At 45.0% G+C, this 22,652-nt stretch overlaps 1 protein-coding gene across 1 annotated transcript; it reads right to left on the reverse strand.

Annotated features, from left to right (window-relative positions):
- Positions 1-2,778: 2,778 nt before the first annotated feature.
- Positions 2,779-22,285, reverse strand: TMEM106B (transmembrane protein 106B). The gene is made up of 8 exons (XM_066585505.1): positions 22,202-22,285; positions 20,544-20,765; positions 17,183-17,246; positions 15,780-15,939; positions 14,080-14,220; positions 13,944-13,993; positions 9,994-10,047; positions 2,779-7,094 (listed from the first exon to the last, which is right to left on the reverse strand). The coding sequence occupies exons 2-8, from the start codon at positions 20,755-20,757 to the stop codon at positions 6,962-6,964; spliced, it is 816 nt and encodes a 271-aa protein (XP_066441602.1). The 5' UTR covers positions 20,758-20,765; positions 22,202-22,285; the 3' UTR covers positions 2,779-6,961.
- Positions 22,286-22,652: the final 367 nt, after the last annotated feature.

Genomic DNA, 22,652 nt, shown 5'->3' on the forward strand with positions numbered 1-22,652 from the left:
TTATGGCTATGAGGTGTTTATAACTGATGCTTATGCATTAAAACCTTGAAGCACCTAATCTGCTGCCTGACCCTGCTTCTTCTTTGTAGTAAGGCAGGGGAGTGTGCAGCAAACTCGGGCGACTCCTACTCTGAGAACTGATGCTTACTTCAGGACCCCTGGGAAGGGAGGGGGGGGGGGGGACGACGACACACATCTCAATGCTGAATAAGACAAGTCTGGGCCTAACCCAGACAGAAGCGTCAGAGCCTGAGCCTCTTCCTCACTCGTCCTCCCTCTCAAACTACATCTCTCCTTCTCTCTTCTCCAATTAAACTCCGCTCCACCAATTACGTCAGACACAGCAGGTTTGGGGAGAAAGTCACATGGACACCACCAGGATTGGTGACACCACCACAAGACATTGACCCCTAAAGGTCACCTCCAACGACACAAAAACAAACAACCACGTCAACACAAACACATACGAATGCACAAGGGCAAATCCATATGGGGTAGACAAACAGAGGGTCTTTAACTCTGGCCCACTACAAATGTAATAAGAGAGAGAGATTTCAGTCTTGCTCATAGGTATCACTACAATTGTCACTGGCCAGACCACAAATGGAATATTATGGACAGTTTGGGGCATCAGCACTCAAGAAGAACATAGAGATTGAGCGGGTATAAAGGCGGGCAACTAAAGTAATTAACGGAATGGCTGGACTACAATACCCAGAGAGGTTATCAGAATTCTGCTGTGTGAACATACCCCAAGGCTGTGGTCACACAGGGTGTTTGTTATGGTTTGCACTTGCAATTAAAAATAAATTAATTTAAAAAAAAAACACTTAAAAAAAAGCACGTATTGTTAAAAACTGCATGCGTTTAATTGCAGTTTAAAACTGCAACAAAAAAGTCACATGTGAATGCAGCCCAATTAGAGGGAGAGCAGGAAATGGCAGAAACCCGTGATCAGTTCTATCTACCAGATATAAATCACTGTACGTCCATACATATATGTGATAATGCAGCATCTACAGAACAAAGTAACACAAAGATTTAAGCTCTGCCCATCGTCCCCGTACTACTGCGGTGCTCAGATCCTACACGTCCCCCACCCCCTCCCAGCCTGCGCAACATATAGAAAACCCTTCCTGTGCAACAAAAAGGTACTGTTCAAGGCCAACCAGGGCTCGGCCCCGTTTCTCCCAGGCACTAGGGCAGCTGCAATGGTCTATGGTCAGTGGAGGATCATCATAGGGGCAGTTTAGATGGCCGCCTGGGCCCAAGGTCTCAGAGAGTGGGGGCATGGCCACCCAGAGTACCATATGATAATCCGCCACCGGTATAGGCTGACATGGCGTCACACCAGTCCTGCACATGTGTAAGGGGGTAGAGACACTTGCCCTGCAGGAAGCAGACATCTCAAGGGAGGCTGTGGAATTCATCTGGCCCATGGGGGAAGGTTGTGTAGGCAGGCATATTGAGTGTCCATGGAGAAGACGCCGATAGGCATACGCCACACACAGACATCACTTTTCAACAATCTTTATTGTTATTTGTGCCATAAAAACAGAACGGCAGTTACCAAACACACAAGCTCATTAGGGATGTTAAATAATTAAATGGTGTAATACATGAGAATCACGTGTGCCAAAAAATGCACTATTTACATAAAAAATAATTAGGGCATCAAATCATTCCTATATAAGGAGTCTTTACTTCGTACCATATGATGTGTAGGTCAATAGCAGCCATGTTACTTAAAGGGGTTCTTCAGATAGGGGGACTGGGACAAAAGCAGGTATAGAAAGCCTCTCAAATCTCCTTGGCTCTTCTCTGCTCTTAGTTTAGTACCAATTCGGCCTTGATATGAAGACCTGAGTAATCTGACTGGTTGCTACGTACATGCTTCTTGACAACCACTTTGAGAAGTTTGGTTGCTAAGCAGTGTATTCCTTAAGGCCTCATGTCCACGGGAAAAATCAGGTCCGCTACGGATTCTCCATGGAGAATCCGCAGCGAGTCCCTCCTGCCCCGCAGACATGAGGGCTGAAAAGAAGAATAAACTCACCTGCTCCGCGTGATGCGTGTCTTCCCTTCTTCGCGGCCGGATCTTCTTTTTTGGGCCCGGCGGATGTGCTCGGCACGCCGGCTGCGTGCTGCGCGCATGCGCCGGGCCGAAGAAAGAAGTTCACGGCCGCGAAGGAAGGAAGACACGCATCACCCGGAGCAGGTGAGTTTATTCTGGCGCGGGTCTCTTGTGGATCCAGACGGCATCCATAGGCTTCAATAGAAGCCTGCGGGAGCCGTCCCCGCGGGAGACCCGCACCTAAATGGAGCATGGTCCGGATTTTTTCCTGCACGCGGGACCCACGCCTGCAGGGAAAAATGACATCCGCAGGTATTTAACTACCTGCGGGTGTCTAATGCATCCCTATGGGGCGCGGATTCGCGTTCAGAAAAAACGCTGCGGATATTAAATCAGAATTTGCCCGTGGACATGAGGCCTAAGAATCAGACTGTCAAACGTGACTCAGCTGCTCCCCATAAAGTTGGATTAGCAGTGGTCACACCAGACTCCTCATCATCCAAATTTTGCTTTATTACTAGGATCAAAAAAAAAAAAAAAATAATAATGTAGGCGGAGTCTCCCTTTAAAGGGATTTATCAGCATTTCACTTTTTGTAACATGTGGCTCAGCTGTACTATACAAGTGTGATGGTTGGGGGTCATTTTCTATCGAGGCAAGTGACCGTTATGACTGGAGCTGATCGAAAACATTTAAGAAACGTGTTGCCGGAAATTAATTTTAATGAGTTTCAAATACAAAATAAGTGGTTTGTATATTTTATCCCGGATCCCACAATTTATACTTCACATAACACACAAGTGACCATTTCACTTCAAATCAAGCTTTAACTTGGGAAGGGGGGGGGGAAACCTTCAGATTAAAAAAAAAAAAAAAAAAAAAAAGAAACCCTGCAGCCTTCATTTATTGGGCGGCTCCCAGAGCAACGCCATTTAAAAAAAATTTTTTTTTACATTTTTCCTGCCTTCCACTTTTTGCTGTCAGGGGAATCTGGAAAAGGCGGTGCAGCTTCACTTTCTTATGAAGAGGAGTGTAGAAATAATATCAGGTCAATCTTGAATACAAGCGAGCGCCTTACAGAGGACCCGTCGTCACTCCTACACCAATGATAACGGGAGAGTGAATGTACTTTGCTGTATATGGGAGCGACTACTCTTTCCTGCTGTCACTGCACCGCCCTTCCATTCATAGTGGTCAACGTTGCATTCATACAGTAGTTTGTAGTCGTGCAATTGGCTGAAAGTTGCACATGACCAGTAGGGGGGGGGGGGGGGGGGAGACTCCCTTTTTGCCCAGATCTCCTGTAAGCATAGCCATCATGGGCAGATATGATTTAGTCACCTTTCTAAAAAGCAAATCTATAAGGAGGCGGCAAAATTTGTATCCCAATGCCCAGGGCATTTTCATTTTCAGCTAGGACTGCCCCTGAGGTCTGTTTGCAGGGCAGTACTGTTGCTAAGCAGGCTAGTCCCATAAATGCTGACTTGTCCCCTTTAATGATCAAGTTACGGCATATTTCCGCGATCTGTGTTATCGTGGAAACACTTCGCCATCTAGTGGCCAGGAGTGAAACGTGATATATGCGTCTCAAGAACAGATTTAGGCTTAAAACGAGGCTCCATTTTTTTCTAGAAAATATGGAACCCAAATCAGTAGCATTAAATTACATATTTGCATTGAAGAACTACCTGTTTTTAGGCCAAGAACCCTTCTCATCCTATTATAACAATGGTTAAAAAGGATCAAAACCTTGATATCAGAATGCATACTGGCTGCCCCCTCAATGGCAGAAGCTCACTTTCTGCCAACGATAGGATGAGAGACAGGTAAGTGTGGGCAGTGCGGCCAGTTCAAGATGGTAGTCATTGTCCAGAATGCTTGGGGTACTATAAAAGAAGTGTAAGCTTCGCCTTTAAAGCTTCATTTCTTTGAACACATGGACAATGGATATTTTGGAAAGGCACGACAGATAATAAAGCAAAAAATAAAAAATAAACAATTAAAGTTTTTGGTTTTTACTCGACTTACCGATGCTAGTAGCAACTACTGAGAATGGACAAAAATACTGAAGCATGCAGCCTACCGTTTAGTCTTCCAAAGCTTATACATGTACAATAGGGGGTGGCAAAAAGGGAAAAAAAAAATCAAAAGACCCCCACCTATCCCGGTAAAGACCTTTAATCCACTCCCACATACTTGACTGCCTGCCTGTCCTACCCCCATCCCAATACAATCTTAGTCTGTCACTCCTCCACCCTTGCATAGACCTAATCCTAACTCCATCTTTTCTGGAATTAGTAGTGCTGCAAGTACGTAAATAGGAGCATGGAAGCTGGATCCTAGTCCTCAGGGGAGGAGCACTTTAGTACTTTGCTCCTCCCCTGAGCAGTAGAATAACTTGTCTTAATGGCAAATAATACATCCCCATATCCTAAATATCTGCAATCACTATTTAGGCAGTTGCAGTAGCATTTTCTACCATCTGATGGCTCAAGTTAACAGTCCTAATGTTTACATTCGCCATTGTAAGACACGAGTCCTTATTTCTGCAGCTTATTAACAGTCATGGGGTGCAGCTCTATTACAGGTTGCCAAGATGCCACACTTCTTGTGTTTTCAATCATACCATTACATTGGTAGCTGCATAAATAACTATTACCTAACATTTTGGTTAGCTGCATTTACTAATAAACTGTACTTAACCAACTCTCTGCAGGTTCATGAATGGAGGTGTTGTCCCTAAACAGGGTCTTCATTTCTGCAGCAGGAGACTAAGCAGCAGGGTGTCAAGTATGTCTGGATCCAGCAAATGGTTATGGGGCCTAGGAAAGAAGGATCTAATCGCATTGTCTCTTAAAGGATCAGCGATGCCCAGATTGACCCTTAGCCACATATCCCCTTAAATTGTGTTCATCTTGCCGAGGCGCAGACTCTACTGAGTTGACAGAACATGCTTGGACATGTAGTTCAATAACTGCACATCCATACCAATGATCACCTACAGCAGGCAATACACACATGCTCACATAGTAACCCCCCCATCCGTGTGCGGGCTATAAAGAAGGTATTGTAGATGCTCATTCATACAGTGATAAAGAGAGTAAGTCACAGGATCAACTACATCAAATGACACGCTAAAAATCATCCCAAACAAAGTGGTCAGAGGGTGGAGTGATCATTACACGTGGTTACCAGGCACTGTGGGCTAAACCGATTACAGAGTTACCCGCGCAAGCTGTAAAAACCCCGGAATAACTTCCATTAACACAAAACATGATGAATTCTGTAAAAAGTAGTGTGACCTGTTAACAGCGCCTATCCCTTTAAGAAAACAAGGAGGGAAAATTCAAAAAAACAGAAAAAGCACAAAACTAAATCAGGTACAGTGTAACTATATCCCTGCACAGAATATTCAGCAGTCACTGGGAAGTCTGGGTGACGGCCAAAATGCTGAACATGGCTCCAACAGGAGGATTCTCCAGGCTCCTGGATGATAAAGCCGCCTAATGCTGAGCTGCACCAGTGGTGGTGAAGTATCACAGGACCCACCAGATTTAAAGGGGCTGCGGAGGATTACTTTCCTATGGAAACAGCGCCACCTTGTCTATGAGCAGTGTCTGGTATTGCACTATTCTTCTTTATCGGCTACTTCCAGAAGGAAGCAGCCACGGTTTTCTAACCTTAGACACAGATCCCGGCAAAACGTATGTAAGCCGTCGTCAGGAAAAGACATCTTTGCTGCCCATAGCAACCAATCACGTCGCAACTTTGGCAGTATAACAGACTAAAGTTGTGCTGCGATTTGGTTGCTACGGGCAACAGAAATAGATTTTGCTTTAGTCATCTTTTATAAGATTGTGGTGCCGGGATACTTGTCCGTGGCCATCCTGTACAATGCCTTTAAGAGTTTTTTGGGTGACGACTGCATCCAAAACAGAGCAGCATCGTGCAAAACAAATAATAGATGCCGCACAGCTTCCTTTAGAATCATCCATTTTCTCAATGTCAGAAAGCAGCAGGGAAAGCAGACAGTATTCAGGTTGTTGGCAGTAAAAAAAAAAAAAAAAAAAATTAAATTTTTTTTAATCTATTTTGGCCCAAAAAAGAGCTCATCAAGCTGCTTGATGCTGACTTGTTAACAGGTTTAATGGCAGCCATATTGGTTGTCATCTAGTTTTCCCAGGAAGAGATGATACTTTAGATATTACAGAGTGGGCCACAAAAAAAATAAAAAATAAAAAAAGAACCCCAACGCCACACTCTTATGGAAGCGATCTAAATCAAAATCAGTCTGTGTTACCCATAGCAACCAATCACAGCATGGGACTCATTTCACGTCAGCAGGATAAGTGAAAGCTGCGCTGTGATTGGTTGCTATGGGCAACACAGGCAGATTTTGATTTAGACCGCTTTCATGTGGTGCTGGCCGACTCTTCGAGGGACAACCCTGTACAATGAAACATTTTCTGACTACTAAAAGAACCGAATTTACACATTTTTTTTTTCCAGTAATGGAGACGCACTTTAACACAGGAACATGTAACACACAAAAAAAAACAAAAAAACAACATGCTGTGTTAAAACAGAACTGAACCAGGATAAAAAAAAATATATACTTAAAACACGCCCCAATAGTAAAACGATTAGCAGGTTACTGCGCTGTTAGACAAATACCGAAGTTACTATGTACAAATGTATATACATGTGATCTGAGGGACGCGCCCCGGGAGATGACCTGTGAACAGAAAGCCTGGGCCTTCGGGGTTAGATCCTAGTCTAGATGCACCAAGAAAAGAGGTCTGCTCCAACTGCACAGAAACAGCCGACCCGTACACGTGGCTGCGCAAAACCATCGCTGCTCTTAGCTCTTCTGCAACCTCAATACCGCTAATCGTGCTTGAAGATGGTGAGGCTTGACTGGGCGAGGTTGTAGGTGGCATTACTTCCGCAGTCCACATACTGGTAAGCTTCTTGTGAAAGCTGCTCTGGATGACCCAGATACGAAATAGTCACCGTCACTCTACAGAGGGGAGGAGAACATCATTACATTTATATAGGAAGCTCCACATGAAAACTAGGCATATTATTGTACACAGGGAGCAGTATTATAGTAGTTATATTCTTGTACATAGGAGGCAGTATTATAGTAGTTATATTCTTGTACATAAGGGGCAGTATTATAGTAGTTATATTCTTGTACACAGGGGGGCAGTATTATAGTAGTTATATTCTTGTACATAGGGGCAGTATTATAGTAGTTATATTCTTGTACATAGGGGGCAGTATTATAGTAGTTATATTCTTGTACATGGGGGGCAGTATTATAGTAGTTATATTCTTATACATAGGGGCAGTATTATAGCAGTCATATTCTTGTACATAGGAGCAGTATTATAGTAGTTATATTCTTGTACATAGGGGGCAGTATTATAGTAGTTATATTCTTGTACATGGGGGGCAGTATTATAGTAGTTATATTCTTATACATAGGGGCAGTATTATAGTAGTTATATTCTTGTACATAGGAGGCAGTATTATAGTAGTTATATTGTTGTACATAGGAGCAGTATTATAGTAGTTATATTCTTGTACATAGGAGACAGTATTATAGTAGTTATATTCTTGTACATAGGGGCAGTATTATAGTAGTTATATTCTTGTACATAGGGGCAGTATTATAGTAGTTATATTCTTGTACATAGGAGGCAGTGTTATAGTAGTTATATTCTTGTACATAGGGAGCAGTATTATAGTAGTTATATTTTTGTACATAGAGGGCAGTATTATGGTAGTTATATTCTTGTACATAGAGGGCAGTATTATGGTAGTTATATTCTTGTACATAGGAGCAGTATTATAGTAGTTATATTCTTGTACATAGGAGCAGTATTATAGTAGTTATATTCTTGTACATAGGGGTCAGTATTATAGTAGTCATATTCTTGTACATAGGAGGCAGTATTATAGTAGTTCTATTCTTGTACATAGGCGGGCAGTATTATAGTAGTTATATTCTTGTACATAGGGGGCAGTATTATAGTAGTTGTATTCTTGTACACGGGGGCAGTATTATAGTAGTTATATTCTTGTACATAGGGGGCAGTGTTATAGTAGTTATATTATTGTACATAGGGGGCAGTAGTATAGTAGTTATATTCTTGTACATAAGGGGCAGTGTTATAGTAGTTATATTATTGTACATAGGGGGCAGTAGTATAGTAGTTATATTCTTGTACATAGGGGCAGTATAATAGTAGTTATATTCTTGTACATAGGAGGACAGTATTATAGTAGTTATATTCTTGTGCATAGGGAGCAGTATTATAGTAGTTATATTCTTGTACATAGGGGGCAGTATTATAGTAGTTATATTCTTGTACATAGAGGGCAGTATTATAGTAGTTATATTCTTGTACATAGGGGGCAGTATTATATTAGTTATATTCTTGTACATAGGGAGCAGTATTATAGTAGTTATATTCTTGTACATAGGGGGCAGTATTATAGTAGTTATATTCTTGTACATAGGGGGCAGTATTATAGTAGTTATATTCTTGTACATAGGGGGCAGTATTATAGTAGTTATATTCTTGTATATAGGGGGCAGTATTATATTTGTTATATTCGTTATATTCTTGTACATAGGGGGCAGTATTATAGTAGTTATATTCTTGTACAAAAGGAGACATCATATTTTGTTATACACCAACATGCCAAGTGTCAGGGAATAGCAGTAAATAAAATTGATTGTTATGAAGTTGTTTTACCCCAGTTGATGGCTTGGAGACGCTCACATCTGAACATTAGCCAGTGTGCTCATGGCAATGCAATATGAGTTATCAAGTTCAAGTGAGGCAGGGTAGTGGGTGCCAGATGAATGGGACAATCCATTTCCGAAATTGTACAGATATTTAACATTCCTCAATCCACGGCGTCACCTGTGCTCTAGGAATAGGTTATATAAGCCATTACCACTTACAGTGGACAGCACAGTGGCTGTCCATGGGTGCTTAAGGATCGCAACCAGCAGCATCTGGCTATAGAAGCGACACTAGCAATAATCCCATCCATATTCAGTGCAGGAAGCCCCACACGCATATCCCGCAGGTCAGTGCAGCGTTCTTCAGCTTCCATGGGATATGGGAGGAGGAGATCCACGAGAATATCACTATTAACACCATAACACCGGACACAGTGCCTCACCTGGTCTTCATGAGGCTGCTAACTCAACCCTGAAGGGCTAGAAACATATTGCATTGTTCGATAATCCATGGAGCCAATTGTTTGTCTCGGGCTGATGGTAGAGTTTGCATTTGGCGCAGACCCCAGTTGTCAACAAGGCATTGTACATGCTGGTGGCGGTTCCACATTGGTGGGCAGTGTATTCTCATGGCATGGGTTGTGTTTACTGGTCCACCTAAACCCGGTTATTGACCAGTTCCTGCTACATTTCCCTGCTTGAGGACCGTTTGCAGCCCTTAATAGACTTCATATACCTCCACAATGATGGGATATTCAAGCAGGATAATGCATCATGGCATCAGGCCCAACTTGTCCAGAAGTGGTTTGAGGAGCATTTTGGACAGTTCTTACGAATGGTGTGGCCTCAAGTTCACTCGACATGAAGCCCAATGGAGCATTTTTGGAGTTTGGTGGAGAGACCCATTGCCATCCGAGATCCTGCATCTACAACTACAAAGGGGCTGTGGATGGCTATCCAGATGGTATGGCTTAACATCCCTCCAGACGTCTTCCATCTACTTGTGGAATCGATGCCACATTCAGTTGCTGTGCGTTACTGAGCTAGAGGGGGTCCTACACAATATTGGTTGCTGTCTCATGACTTTTGGCATGTCAGTGTATATAGGAAGTAGTATCATTGTAGTCATATCACATCTGTTACATAGCCTTGTACTTACTGCATATTCACCACAATGTTATGAACCTTAATACTTGACAGTGTGCAGTAGGTGCTGAGGAAGAAAAAAAAAGCAAGTTACATGTGAATGATGTAGAACAGTATTCCATACATACGGGATATTTCGTATAAGCAGCTTATCAGCAGTCACACCGTACCTTCCGGTATTACCCTCATTTTCAAAAATCTGATTCTATGCACTTTTAAACATGTTCTCACAGTCCAGTGATAGTTTAACCAAAGCAGCACAACGCTCGGTATGTAGGGATCATAATATGGTTCCAGCTCGTCAATGATAAGTCAGTAGATGCTTAACCCCTTGAGTGGCACGCCCGGAAAATTTCCGGGGCCGAGCTCCACTGCTCATAGCGATACTGCCCGGAAGATTTCCGGGCTATGTATCACTATGGGAGCTGCAGAGCACAATGCCACAAGCTGTGACAGTGTGCTCTGCCTGCACAGACCCACACAGAGCAGTGCAAGGGCTTTGAAAAACCAGCAGAAGATATTGCCGACATGTCGGCAATGTCCTGCTTTGTTTACAGGTTGCCATAGAGACCATCGGCTTGTCAGAAGCAAGCCGATGGTCTCTGTGGCAGGGAGAGCTGGTTGTTAGCTGTCAGAGGACAGCTAGGTACTAGCTCTTACAGCAGAGATCAGAGAAAACCTCCGATCTCTGCTGTGTTAACCCTTTACATGCTGCAGTCTATGTGACTGCAGCATGTAAAGGGTTGTCACTGCAGCATGTAAAGGGCTATCACCATCACACCCCTGGAATGTGATCAGGGGTCCTGATGGGTCCCTGTGGAAGTCCCCTATAGGGACAAAAAAAAAAAAAAAAGTAAAAAAATAATTAAAAAAAACAAAAAAAAACACTTGTCTCCCTTTACTTTGTAAAAAATCAAAAATACAATCACATATGTGGTATCCGTGTGCGTCGTAATGACCCAGAGAAGGAAGTTAATACATTATTTAACCCCTTAATGACATGGCCCCTTTTTTTCTTTTTTCCCCATTTCTTTTTTTCCTCCCCCCTGTTTAAAAAATCACAACTTGTCCCGCAAAAAACAAGCCCTTATATGGCCATGTCAATGGAAAAAAGAAAAAGTTATGGCTCTTGAGACGCAACTGCAAAACTAGTTGAAATTCAATGATTAGACCATTTTAAAAAACCTGCCCTGGTGGGCACGACAGGGTGGTAGGAAACCCGCCACTCAAGGGGTTAAAGGGGTTCTGACACAAATAATGTTTTTATGCTTTAGCAGCCATTGTTCCCTGGTCTGCCTAATGGACACGGGGAAACCACGATTTAATGGCTGTTAAAGCATAAAAACATAATACTTACCTTGTCTTCTGTTGTTGTTGACATCGGGGGGGGGGGGGGGGGGGGTCATCTCCCGGCAGGCTCTGCTCCTCCTCTTCTATCTGCACGAGCCGCGCCGCTCCGGGATCGCGCGCATGCGCAGTGGAGAGGTGCCCTCTGACAGGAGTCAGGACGGGCTGCGTCTCCACTGCGCATGCGCAGCACTCCGGAGTTCAGCAGGACGGACGGGCTGCCCACAGCAAGCACTGCTTGTGACGTGCTTGCTGTGGGCGGTCCGTCCGTTCACCTCGGAAGTGCCTGACGGACGGACCAGAGCAGGAAGCGGTCTTTTTGACCGCTCCTGCTCTGCTTTAAAGGCACAGAAGAAGATGCCGGCTGGAGGGGACATGCCTGGCAATCGGGCCAGGCCAGGTAAGGTGAGTACAATTTTTTTTTTTGATGTCAGAACCCCTTTAACCCCTTGCTGACCAGCCTATGTTCTGTCTAAAGGACCCAGCGATTTTCATCATCGCATTGCAATAGCCATAACTGGTTGACATAGCTGCACAAGGCCTTTTGTGAGGGGGGAAGCAGTTGTATATTTTAGTGGCACCACTCTGCGGTACATAGGATGTTGTGAGTGATGGAGAAAACGTGCAGAAATGTCGCCATTATTTTTTGAGTCTTGTTTTTACAGTGTCCACCATTCAGTAAAAATAACATAGGAAAGTTACTATCTGGATCCGCACGATTACTGCGATGCCGAGGGGATATAGAGGTCTTATTACTGTTGGATGGCCGCATTCTGAGATCTCTGATATCTTTGCTTAAAAATAGCAATTCTGACATTGTAAAATTATTTTTACGGCGTTCACCATACAAGATAAATAACACAATATTATGGATTGTTTGGGTAGTTACTTTAAAAAGTTTTTTGGTATTTAAATTTTTTTCTTTTTTTGGGGGGGGCGGGGGAGGGGTGGAATTTAAAAAAAAAAAAAAAGTTTTTTTGTGGATTTCTCTATTTAAGTTTAACTTAATTGAACTTTTTGGAAACTATTTTTTAGTCCATGAAGATGTGGATAGTACACTGCATTCTACTAAACCTATGACAGTAGCCTATTAGACTTCGTGGCAGGCAAGTTACATGGCAGATATGCAGACCTTTGTCAGGTTTCCGGGCTGCCATGGAAACCTATTAGTAAACTGAAATCGCATTGCAGGATGCTGAAAGGTGATTAACAGAGCCCTCGCCCTGTCATCTGCTTCCATTCTGCAACGGCTATTGTTTGCGGCGTGTAAGGGGTTAAACTGACAGGATCTGGGGTCTCTCCATTTTCTGGCTGTCAGTCAATCAAGCCACTGCCTTAAAAGGATTTGTGTGCAGGTTTAAAGGAAACCTGTCCCCAGCTATGAGCATGATAAACCATAACCATTGATCTCTATGGGAGTACACGCACACATCCTTCAGTCTTACTGCATGGTCTGCACGGACCTTTTGGTCTGACAGCGTGGGTACTGGGAGGCAGGCAAATATAGAAAAAAACTAATACCTCCCTGCACTATGGACACCATAACTTTATTAATGTGCTTATTGCCAGTGACAGGTCTAATTTAGAGCCCATTAGTGAGGTCAGTAACAAAGTGTATTGCGGTCACCAAGGGGTTAAAAGGTGAATATAACCTTTAGGCCGCTTTCGCACGGGCAACAAAAAAAAGCAAAAAAAAAACCCACCACGCTTTTTTTTCACGATGTGACAGCGCTACAAATTGCATGTATGTGAAGCCCATGTTCTTCAATGGGTTCCTTCAGATTAGAAATGTTTTGTACGCTGCTACATTACAAGAAAAAATAAATAATTAAAAATAAATAAATAATATTGCGCGATTTGCTGTTTTGTAGGCTATTTTTCCCTATGGAGCCTTCCTATCTGTTACATCGTGCTGTGCAATGCAGCGTTTACAGTAGAAAATCCTACTGTACAAGCCCTAAAATAAGCCCTAGTTGCAAAAAAAAAACCCAAAAAACCATAATCAAAGTCCTAATGACCACTTGTCCAGCAATCCGCATGTGATGTGTGAGTTACATGCAGAGCCTGACAGCACCTGTGATCTCAGTTACTGGCTCTTAGCTCTGCCCCCTGATCACATGATGTAGATATTATCACAGGTCCAGTATCCTCCATGTGCAGTGAATGAGAGATTATGGGCGTACTACGTCACCCACAAACCCCCATGGCCTCAGTTGCTATGGATACAGCAGTACTCAGTCTGGCAGTCTGTAGATGGTTGTGACACTGCTGCACACCTGTGTGGAGACTCCAATAAATGACACCTCACAAATGCCCACATACATAGCTGGCAGTGCATATAGACCAACAGCACTGAAGCATAGTCCTTCCCCAGTATCTTCACATCTCCTGAATGTGATATCATGTCATCTCAAGTGTTAGTCCAGCTTTCATCTAATCGAGAACCGTTGTCCAGTGTTGGAACTTACCATCGCTGTTGTGCAAACAGGGCTTATATTTCAAGTCCCCTCCAAAAAAAATCCTAGCAAAAGAGCGCTACAAAATTGCGATATTGCCGCGATATCGCTGTTGCCTATGTGAAAGAGGCATTATGGACTAAAAGATACAAATACTCACTACATGTAGTCGAATTCTTTCCCGATTTTGGCGGGCACGGTGTAGTCAATCTGCAATTAGAACAGGAAAATTAATCAGTCTCTAGTGAACTCATACAGAGACAAAGCCCCCTCCGAGAGAACACGGCACAGCTTGCCTGTTTTGTATCCAGAGGTCCGATCTTCGTTACGTTATTTAACTTCGACTTCCCGATGACCGTTTTATAGTACTGCACCTGCCCGGTCACGTTCTCCACCTCTATAGGGTAGAAGTTGTTGTTGGTTATATTCAACGAGTTCTGGGGAAAATGACAAAAGACAAAAAAGTCAGGTCAATGCAAGACAGACGGCAGGGATAGGAGGGGGGCAACGGGCGTCCTAGATTTAGGGGGCTTTAGGGGTGCAGGGTTGATTAAGACAAAGCACCAGCGAGGAGGCCCAATGCTTAGAACTGCTACCTTGAATCACTGGAGATGTGGGATTGAATGCAACACCAACACCAACCCCCACTCCCCTCCACAGTCTTCTATTTACAGGAGCGACTGCTTACGGTCAGTGAATGAAAACATCCTTATTTATACCTGGATGCTTAAAAATGGAGCAAACTTAAAGGGGTATTCCCATCTTGGCTTTTCATGGCAGAGATGGGAAAACACGGCCCTTTGTTGAGGACGACCAGTCGGAAACAGCCGAGCGCCATTTTTGTAGCTCCCATTCACTTTAATAAGAGCTACAAATAAACGCGCTGGGATGTCTCTGTAGGCTCCACACGGGTGGCCGGTAACTATTGGAGTAGTTTCCAATCTCGGCCATGAATAGCAGAGATGGGAATACCCCTTTAAAACTTCCCACAGTGGAGAAATAATTGTCCTCTGTGCACTAAGCACATCAGCTGTTCTGAGTGTTTTGTTACAATGAGTCAGGGCAGGTAAATGTGTTGAATGCATTATAGTCCAGTCACAGGGGATTGTGGAAACTGAGTACAATTGTAAGAAACTCTTAGCTGTGAGAAATATTAAGTCAGGGCAGCTTTTCAACTTTTAAGGTGCAATAAAAAAAAAAAAAAAAGTTTTTAGTCACTGACAGCAAGCAGAAGAGATCTTGAACAAGAGAAATCATTGAAACAAAGTCTAGTAGAAAGTTGCTGAACTTTCCATTACATGACGATCAAAGGGGGTATTCTCAAAATAGACTTATCAGGTGATAAAAGTCTGATTGGTGGGGGACACAGGAACCCTTCTCTCAGAATTAGTGGGGGTTTCAGCGGCGAGACCCCTATCGAGCAATTTTGGCACAATGCCTTGAAAGTTTAGAAAAACAAGAAAGCCACTTTAAATATGGTGGCACGTGACTGGCACTTGAACATGGGGATAATGTTTAGCTTTTGTAACAAGGTCCAGTAATATATTAAAGGGGTTCTCAGGGCAAAAACGATTGATGACTTTTCCTTAGGATAGATCATCAATAGTCAATTGATGGGTATTCACCGCTCGGGATCCTTGGCGATCAGCTGACCTCTCAGGCCGCTGTCATTGGGGCCGGACATCACCATTAGGGATGGATGCAGAAGTGCTACGGCCAGCTTAACTTCCATTGAAATCAATGGAATTCTGCCGCCTGTTACACTTGTGCATCCGACCCAAATGTCAGAGGGGTAAGTGAAGGAAGTGTACTAGGAGGCTTCAGTTCCAATTGATTTCAATGGAAGTAAAGCCAGATGGGCGATCAGCTGATTGCCAGGGATCCCGAGGGGGAAGGTCCTCACCAATTAACTATTGAAGACCTAGCCTGAGGATGGGTCATCAATAGTTTTCACCCTGAAAACCCCTTTAAGCAAAGGCAATACCAAGATACTCACAGTGATGTTAAGATACACGGAAGGCCCACTCTCGTCGCAAGTCACATAGACGGCCTTAATGCCAACATACTGCACATCAACCGAGCGGGGGAACAAGAAGAATACCGCTAGTCCAGAGAGGAGCAGGCAGACAATGACCGACACCGTGACGTACAGCTTTCTGTAACGGGAAAGTGGAGGCAAACTTATATTCAATTATCACTGTAGGGCACAACACACCAATACACAAGGCGGTCACGTTGTTATTTAGGCTGTAGGAAATACAGAGGAGCAACTCCAAGTCCAACTTTTATTATAGCTGCTAAGCAAGCAAAGATGAAACCCTAATGCATCACAGTTGTTTGGGAAATGCAGTCGCCCGATATGGTAGAGCGCGTGGCGTTGGGGTAGGTCCAGCATAATTTAGGCCAACATTGGGAAACACTGCATCTAAATATGGTCATTCAGGTGCTGATTAGAAGTAGTACAGTGTGAACATGGAATGATCAGCAGGCCACATGCTCAATTTTCACAGGTTATACCTGGCACCAAGGTGACAAGTGGGGAAAAAATGCAACTAGTGAAAGGGGTTCCAAAGAGTTGTTATTAATGACCTACACTCTTAGGATAGGTCATCAATAAGTTGATCAGCAGGAGCCCGCTGTTGGGAACCCTCTGTCAGCGGTATAATACAGGGTACAGCGTGGAAGCAGATACTGCCGAACTGTGTGTAGTGGCCAGCCCTGGTAATTGCAAGCACATTAAAATCTAAAAGTGGCACTTGCAATTATTGGCACCACTGACTGCCATCTGCTTCTGCTCTGTAGTCTGTGTGTGGTGGCGCTGATGCCCAAACAGTTGATCGGTCCCAGCACAGCTCTCATTTCTTACGCTGCTGAAGTAAAATGCAAGCTGTGCTGTGATGCGTTGCTATAGGCAATAGAACCAGATTTTTAGAAAGCTTTCATAAAAGGGCGGTGTCGGGGTACTTCTCCGTGGCCACCCTGTGTGAAGTATATAAAGGATTATAGGGTTGTTAACCGGTCATAAACATTGATTATTAATATATCATGTGCTTCTTTGATCCGTTTTTATCTTGAACCAGTTGACTCAAGTTAGATCCATCAATATACTTAAGCCAAGAGGTCAACGTGCCCCAAAGTATCCGAGTCAGCTTCTTTGCTCTGAGATATCTGATGACAGGTTGGACATCTGGAGAGAACCAGCTCATCCTCAAGGCTATTAGAGTTCATTCTCCATACTGATACACAAACAGACAGTGAAGATTTACTAATTTTTCATATATTATATATATATATATATATTTTTTTTTTTTTTAACCAACCATCAAAATATATAACAAAAAAAAAAAACACACAAAAAAAAACAAGCTAAAACCTACAATCAGCTTCAGCATCACTTACGTTCGCCTGGGGCGCAGTCTTTGATCGCTGTAGGGGATCAGGGCCACAAGCTGATTTTCCCGACCTGTAATACCAGACAATTATTAATTGTGTAAAGCAAAACAAGAAGGGAAGATTTTAATATCCTCAAAGCGAACCTGCACTGTCAGAATAAGCCGCCGTGAGTGTACATGGGGAAGAAGACTACATCGGACCGTGATTGTATCCTCCGTTTATCCTTACTGGAAGACCCCTGTGTAATTCTCAGCCTTCCCTGAGCTGATCGGAGGAGACTGCTGCTACTATGTCTCCAGACACTGCACAGAAATGAACAGGGTATTCTCTATCTAAAAGCAAACATCATACAACAGTCCTGAGCAGTGCAGATGTGATTTCAGTAGCTCTGAGACATTAAACACTTAGGCTGCCTGCAGACAGCCGGGTCGGATCTGGCTGCGAGAATTCTCGCAGCGGGTCCCGACCCGAGCGCCTGCAGAGAGCAGCGCGGAACTCACCCGCTCCCACAGCTCCGGCTCTTTCATGCGCTGGCTGCCGGCGCATGCGCAGAGCGGGGCCGGCGGGTGACGTTTCTGTGCGGGGCTCTGCGACCCCTGCACAGAATTAGAGCATGCCGCGGTTTGTTTTCTGTGCGCAATTTCGTGCAGACAAACCGCGGCCGTCTACATAGGATTGCGTATTGTAATGCAAATCCTATGCAGGCGTGTACGGGAGGAAATACTGAGGGGAATCCCGCCATGGAATTTCCGCCCGTCTGCAGGCGGCCTTACTAGAAGCTGTAGCAGTGTCTGTGCGAGTCTCCTTCCTGTCTCCTCCATAGCATGACACAGCATCCACCTCGAGTTCCTGTGATCTGTCTCAATGTCTCCGATACTAGAGACGGACTTCACGTTACAACAGGTGGTGGACAGTACATTAGAAGGGAGATCCATCGTGGACAGCACGTTGTAGCAATGTTACAGCACAGCAACATTACTTTAGGTAAATAAAGTGAATTGTACTTTATTCTAGTTATCACATAAGCAGAAGTTCGCTCATGGTGCAATCCTATTTAAGATACCATGTTGTACGATCGAGGACCGAGACAGCTCCCAGGGGCCCCACCGTCAATACACCAAGTGCAATTAGAAAAGTGCTCCTAGATGAAAAAGACATGTAGGGAATCCACAGGCTCCTCCTCCTTTTGAGGCCCCACCCATCTGCCTATGTACAGATTCTTGGGGATCTTTTTCTAGCTTCCAGTGTAGTTTATAATTAGTCGTTCCTTGCTGTAATAGAAGTGAAGTATGGAGTTTATACACCGCAGCCAATCTTAACAAGCAGAGTTGCAGTGTGAAGAATGGAGGAGTGAAAGCAGGAATCTGACCCTCTGATGAGAACTTTAGACTACAACAGCCAATGAAGCTGGAGTCACAGATAACAGTGGTGTCCTAAACCATCAGACAAAATTATAGGACACCAGAAAAAGTAACAGATCATCATAATGAAGGTAAAAACAGATCATCATAATGAAGGTAAAAACAGATCATCATAATGAAGGTAAAAACAGATCATAATAATGAAGGTAAAACAGCCAAATAATCCAAAATGCCACAACACTGAACAGAGAAATAGATCACCTTTACAGAAGGAGATAAACTTTGTATAGTTTTCTATGACTGTCTCATAATTCAGTATATCTGATAATCCGGAACTTGTCCAGTGGCAGATTAACAGTATTTGTGTACATTTACAATTCAGCTCCCGAAATAAGAAAGAAAACATTTGCGTTGCAGTACTATTCTGACAACACAGCGCCATTCATGTCTCCACGCGTATTAGGAGCATGTGACCCAGCCACAAATCACATCGCATTAGCATTCTCCTCGCTACTTATTCATCACATCTTACACCCTGTTAAGCAGTTCTAATCACGTTACTCCCATGAAATACATTCTTCACAGCTTGCTACTTCCAATAACCGCCGCGGCTTCACTTCCAGGCAGGTCAACTGATACGTAACCCCTTCTACGAGGATTTGGAATAGTGCACGAAGGGGGTCCAACTCTAAAAGTGAAACTCGCCCTCTAGCAGACCTGTCCTTCCGTGTGCCCCCCAAGAGGAGCTCATTATTATTGAGGGACCCTTCTAATATAAAGTGACCGTAGAATTGTTGATGAAGCCACCCCGATTCTGGACAATCGCTCTGCAGCGGCCACTGCAGGGGAACTGAAGTATTACGCGGCGACCAATCAAATGGACAGCAGACCATGTAATAGCTTGATGGGCTGAGCCCAACAGAGCGGGAGACCCTCTAACATTCTTATACCTTAATAGTTTTTATGAGACAAGCTAAGCTAATGAGCGAAAAAAATTCTGGACTTAAAGGGGTTGTCCAAAAATTATCAACTCATCGCCTAGTCATAGGAGTCTGATCAGTGGGGCCCCTGCAGATCATGAGAATTGGGGCCCATGTAAAATGAAAAAAAAAAAAATTTAAGACAGAGCCACGATTTACCGTACACTGTGGACCCCAAAACCATCACTCTGGAAGCAATTGCCCTTTAAAGAGGTACTGCACCCTGGGCAATTTCTGATAGAAGGGTCCTCAGACGCTAAATAACTCTCAAGATTTCCCTCTGCTTAGACTACCACCGATTAGCTGCAATCAGAAGGGAAGTCTGGCAGCGCTTGTTCAATTCTGCTGCAGCACCCCCACAGGAGAAATAAAGTATTACACAATAAAATCAATGGATTGTCTGTATAATACAGGGCAGGTCCTCCAGAGCGAGAGACGCTCTGTGTAATCGCTCCACACTATGGACGAGAGATAAGGGTCCCGAGCAGAGGACCCCCCCCCCCCTCTATTAACCCAGAATTTCCTGAGGAGTTGTATAAGAAGGAATCTTCTAAAGCAAGAGACCCCCTTAAGTAACAAATTAACACAACTTGCAGAAGCCCTCAAGGATCTCTACACGTCCGGTGTTCCCGGCACAACCAATATCAGAAACCATAACTTCTCAAAATGTTACTTATAACTAGAGATGAGCGAGCATACTCGCTAAGGGCAATTGCTCGAGTGAGTACCTCGAGAAAAAGTTCGGCTGCCGGCGCAGGTGACAAGTGAGTTGCGGCAGTGAGCAGGGGGACCGGGGGGGGGGGGGGGGGGGGGGGAAGAGAGATCTCCCCTCCGTTCCTCCCCGCTCTCCCCCGACGCGCCCTGCCCGCCGCCGGCAGCCGAACCTTTTCTCTCGAGCAGGCGGGTACTCGCTAAGGGCAATGCTCGCTTATCACTACTTATCACCAAAAAACAGCATCCAGGGGAATCGACCACACATCAGTTAATGTTAAGGCACGACCTTAGTGAATGACCCCCGCGTCTTACCTCTTGGAATTCGCCCTGTTCCTTGGCACGTGGCGCAGGTCACGCTGTCCTTCCCAGTGAACTCCACATATGGGAAATGGGAGACATCCCCGTTGCGGCTCTCCTCGTGAGCGTCCGACTGCACGAGAGCGCTGGTGTCTTCAGACGGCAGAGACGTCTCGTGCAGTCCGTCCTTCGCCGGATGCTGCGGCATGTGAGAATAGGACTTCCCCATAGCGGAAACTGGAAGACAACGAAATCAAATGGAACGCTGTTAGATAAACGTAGCGTGATGGAAATGGCGCGGTCACCTTCAGCGTTATGGAGCTGTGCATATAGCGATCCCTCCAGATACAATTAGTCAGCCGGACTCCGTGACGTCACTGTGCGACAACCCACTGAAAAGATTGCGTAGATGAGCGATTTCCAGTGATAGTCATCCAGTGTAAGCCTGCGATCACTACTAAGGCATGCAACTTTGTAGCACTCTGCTGCCGGGATCATCTGGGAAGGGGAGCTTGACATATAAGCCCTACCCTGAAAATAAGCCCTAGCTGCATTCAAAAACAAAAAATAACCTAACAGGCGCTGTCTGCTTGCCGCACGTCTCCTCCGCAGTCTTCAGCCAGCGCTCCTGGTCAGTGGTTTAAAAAACCCCGCCTCCAGGAAGCGCTGGCTCTGATTGGCTCTCGAGCGCCGCAGCTCAGCCAATCACTGCAGCACTTGATGTAGTGGACAATTAATGCATTGGCTGCGATTAGTTCATCAAGCGCTGCAGTGATTGGTTGTTGAACTCTGCGGCTGAGCCAATCAGAACCGCCACACCTGCTGTGTTAGCCCGCGCTGAGCGGGCAGAGCGGCCTGTAGGGTCTAACGGCCCTTTTACATGGGACGATCAGCGGCCAGAATGGTGCGGGCGCCGAGCGATAACCGTTCCGTGTAAACGGCAGTCTGTCTATGAATGGCGGTGGGGGGGAGGGGATGCTCCCTGGAGGCCCCGCCTCCACACCAGACACGTTGTGAGCGATCCAGTGACACTCGCTCCTGTGTAAACGCACCCTAAGGCCGGTGTGACACCTGCGGCGGAGCGTCCGCTCCATCTAAGGCCGGTGTGACACCTGCGGCGGAGCGTCCGCTCAGCGGGTCAGTTGTAGATCCGGGACGATAAAGCACCATCTGCCATCTACATGCCAGGCAGTCCGGCCGCGGGGATTCCCCTTCGCTGCTCCACAAGAGGATTCCCATTGACTATAACCCCCAACACAGATATAAAGCCCCCTCTGACTACCCTACTATACACAGCGGGCGCCGTCACACAACGCCGCGGCCATCTTTATTTCTCCAGGATCACTTTAAGCCCCCCAAAGCCTGTAAATGGCTGATCCAGAGCTGTGATGGTGGATACAGTCATATATCCCAGCACTATGTTACCAAGCACTACAAGTCCCAGGGAGCTTTTAAGACACGCTGGGCTCTGTAGTCCCATCACAGCTCAGACTCGACTGTTCCCATCAGTGGCGCCCCCTCCCCCTGCTTGTTTTGCTGCTGTAGGAGACATCAGTGCTGGTGACGTCAAAATAGCAGCCCGCAGCAAACCGTGATGACGTCACCATGGAAGCCCCCACTGCCCCGTGCTGATGACGTCAAACAATAGGTTCCCCCCAGCGCCCCGCGCTCACCGGGTCTCCTCTGTCGGCTCAGCTGCTCTGTGATCTCCTCTGTTGTGGAAGGCCTCTCTGGTGACGTCACGCACTACGGGGAGGCGCACGGGACAAACTGCTTCACAGCGCGCAACCTGTAGGTGTGAGGGACGGTCACGTGGTTTCTTAGTCACCTCATGTCAGGGCGGGACAAGGTGGACGTGTAAAGAGGAAATACTGGAGATGTGCAGCTAGCTCTCTGGTCTCATCATCTATCTATATACACACACACAAACATATATAGATAGATGATAGATACATGAATAGCTGCCACACAAACCAATAGTAGTTAATGCAGAAATTCACGCATTGTTTTATTTTACGCAGAAACGCTAACTATTAGGCCTCCTTCCCACGAACGGATTTCCGCCGCGTAATTCGCGGCAAAAATCCGCTGCGTTGCCCGCAGCTATTAGGTTCTATTGAACCT

Source organism: Eleutherodactylus coqui, chromosome 12 (genome assembly GCF_035609145.1).
Source record: "Eleutherodactylus coqui strain aEleCoq1 chromosome 12, aEleCoq1.hap1, whole genome shotgun sequence".
Lineage (NCBI taxonomy): Eukaryota > Metazoa > Chordata > Amphibia > Anura > Eleutherodactylidae > Eleutherodactylus > Eleutherodactylus coqui.

Bases quoted from the DNA above. Each gene is read 5' to 3' on its own strand.
- TMEM106B (XM_066585505.1), bottom strand. From the start codon at position 20,757: ATGGGGAAGTCCTATTCTCACATGCCGCAGCATCCGGCGAAGGACGGA. The intron at 14,221-15,779 runs GTGAGTATCTTG...CATTTTCCCCAG, and splicing joins CCGTGTATCTTAACATCACT to AACTCGTTGAATATAACCAA. The intron at 7,095-9,993 runs GTAAGTACAAGG...TCCCCTCTGTAG, and splicing joins AACATTGTGGTGAATATGCA to AGTGACGGTGACTATTTCGT.